We start from the raw sequence: 1,477 nt of genomic DNA, 5'->3' as shown, positions 1-1,477 counted from the left end.
TCAGTCAGGTCTCCCGTTTGGCTCTAGTCAGTCAGGTCTCCCGTTTGGCTCTAGTCAGTCAGGTCTCCCGTTTGGCTCTAGTCAGTCAGGTCTCCCGTTTGGCTCTAGTCAGTCAGGTCTCCCGTTTGGCTCTAGTCAGTCAGGTCTCCCGTTTGGCTCTAGTCAGTCAGGTCTCCCGTTTGGCTCTTCTAAAGTAAAAGCAACATTTCCTGGGCGTAAATGATCTGCCAGCCTCTGCAGAAAGTACCAACCAGTTCACCTCTGGGCAGCATTACTGGGAGATAGATGTTGAACAAAGGAATTATTGGGAACTAGGGGTAAAAATTAATTTCCTGTGATGTGATGGCACAAAATATGTTATGATATGTGCTGGTACTGAAGTCAGAATTTGAAATTATGTATAGTACGTAAATATAATTTTATTTCTTGAGTGAAATAGAGATAATGAAGTCAAGCGTCTGACTTTAGACTGCAGTGTTTCCTACATTCATTCAAGACAAAAAGCTGATGGTGACAGTTCTTCACTGCATCCGTTTACTGTTCTATCTACTATAAAGTTTGTGTTTATGCAGCAGTAGTTTTGAAAAGGTGACTTGAGAAATGTGTATTCAAGGCAATAATATTTTGATCACTTGTAAGTTTAGCTCATTACAAATGCAGCACGTACGCATACTACTGTATGGCTGTAAAGTGTAAAATAATACACCACAATAATGATACAGGAAAGAAATGTATTGCAGTGGTGGTGAACTAGTAATTAAGGTAAAAATTTTTAAATCAGGAGAAATGCTTGTAATCTCATGTCACATTGATTCAGTCACCTGTATATTTTCAAATAAACAATATAAACTTGTGCAGATATGTAGTATCAGCATAATGAGGACTGAGCATATGATAAGCAATCGCATAATAATTGATGTTTTTTGCTCTCTTTAACCTTTCTGTGTCTGTATACTGTATATATACTTGTGTTACTGCTAGGGTTACATACATCAACAATAAAATTATGCAGAGTAAGATTGAAGATTGTGTTTGAAGGTCAGAATTGAATAGTTTGTCTCTTTGCATGAGAGTTTTGCGCATTGAAACCCTGTTGGTAGAACTGTGCCAAAAATACTATAAAAGATGTGACAGCTGTAGAGCTTTAGATGTTTTGTGGTGGAGGTACCCTGTTGTTCGTATATAATTAAATCATCTATTGTGTGTTTTTACAAGATATTATAATATTGAAATTTGTAAAACAAGTAATATAATAAAAATAACAATGCCATTTCTATGTTTGTGTTAATTTCTCTAAAGTATGTTGTTACGACTGCTGCCTGTGTTTCTCCCTGCATGTTACACTGTGAGGCGGGGGATTGGCTGGACTTCGGCAAGCCTGGTTGATCCCGCCTCCCACCTCCGACGATTCTGATTGGAGCGGCACACCACCCCTTCTCCAATCGCCAAGCTGCCTGCAGGACCGCCTTCGTGCCTT

At 39.1% G+C, this 1,477-nt stretch overlaps 2 protein-coding genes across 2 annotated transcripts in view; both read left to right on the top strand.

The window, feature by feature from the left end:
* Positions 1–854, top strand: part of LOC123974926 (nuclear factor 7, brain-like) — a 4,427-nt gene extending 3,573 nt beyond the window's left edge. The window contains exon 5 of the mRNA XM_046055954.1: positions 9–854. Coding sequence (XP_045911910.1) covers positions 9–223 — 215 coding nt within the window. The 3' untranslated portion in view covers positions 224–854. The remainder of the gene's footprint in view (positions 1–8) is intronic.
* The window catches only part of LOC123975004 (retinal Mueller cells isomerohydrolase-like), a 5,063-nt gene continuing 4,240 nt past the window's right edge, over positions 655–1,477 (top strand). The window contains exon 1 of the mRNA XM_046056096.1: positions 655–663. Coding sequence (XP_045912052.1) covers positions 655–663 — 9 coding nt within the window. The remainder of the gene's footprint in view (positions 664–1,477) is intronic.

The sequence above is a fragment of the Micropterus dolomieu genome, linkage group LG08 (genome assembly GCF_021292245.1).
Source record: "Micropterus dolomieu isolate WLL.071019.BEF.003 ecotype Adirondacks linkage group LG08, ASM2129224v1, whole genome shotgun sequence".
Taxonomy (NCBI): domain Eukaryota; kingdom Metazoa; phylum Chordata; class Actinopteri; order Centrarchiformes; family Centrarchidae; genus Micropterus; species Micropterus dolomieu.
Note: the sequence above shows the minus strand (reverse complement) of the source record. Positions and strands in the feature narration are given on the sequence as shown.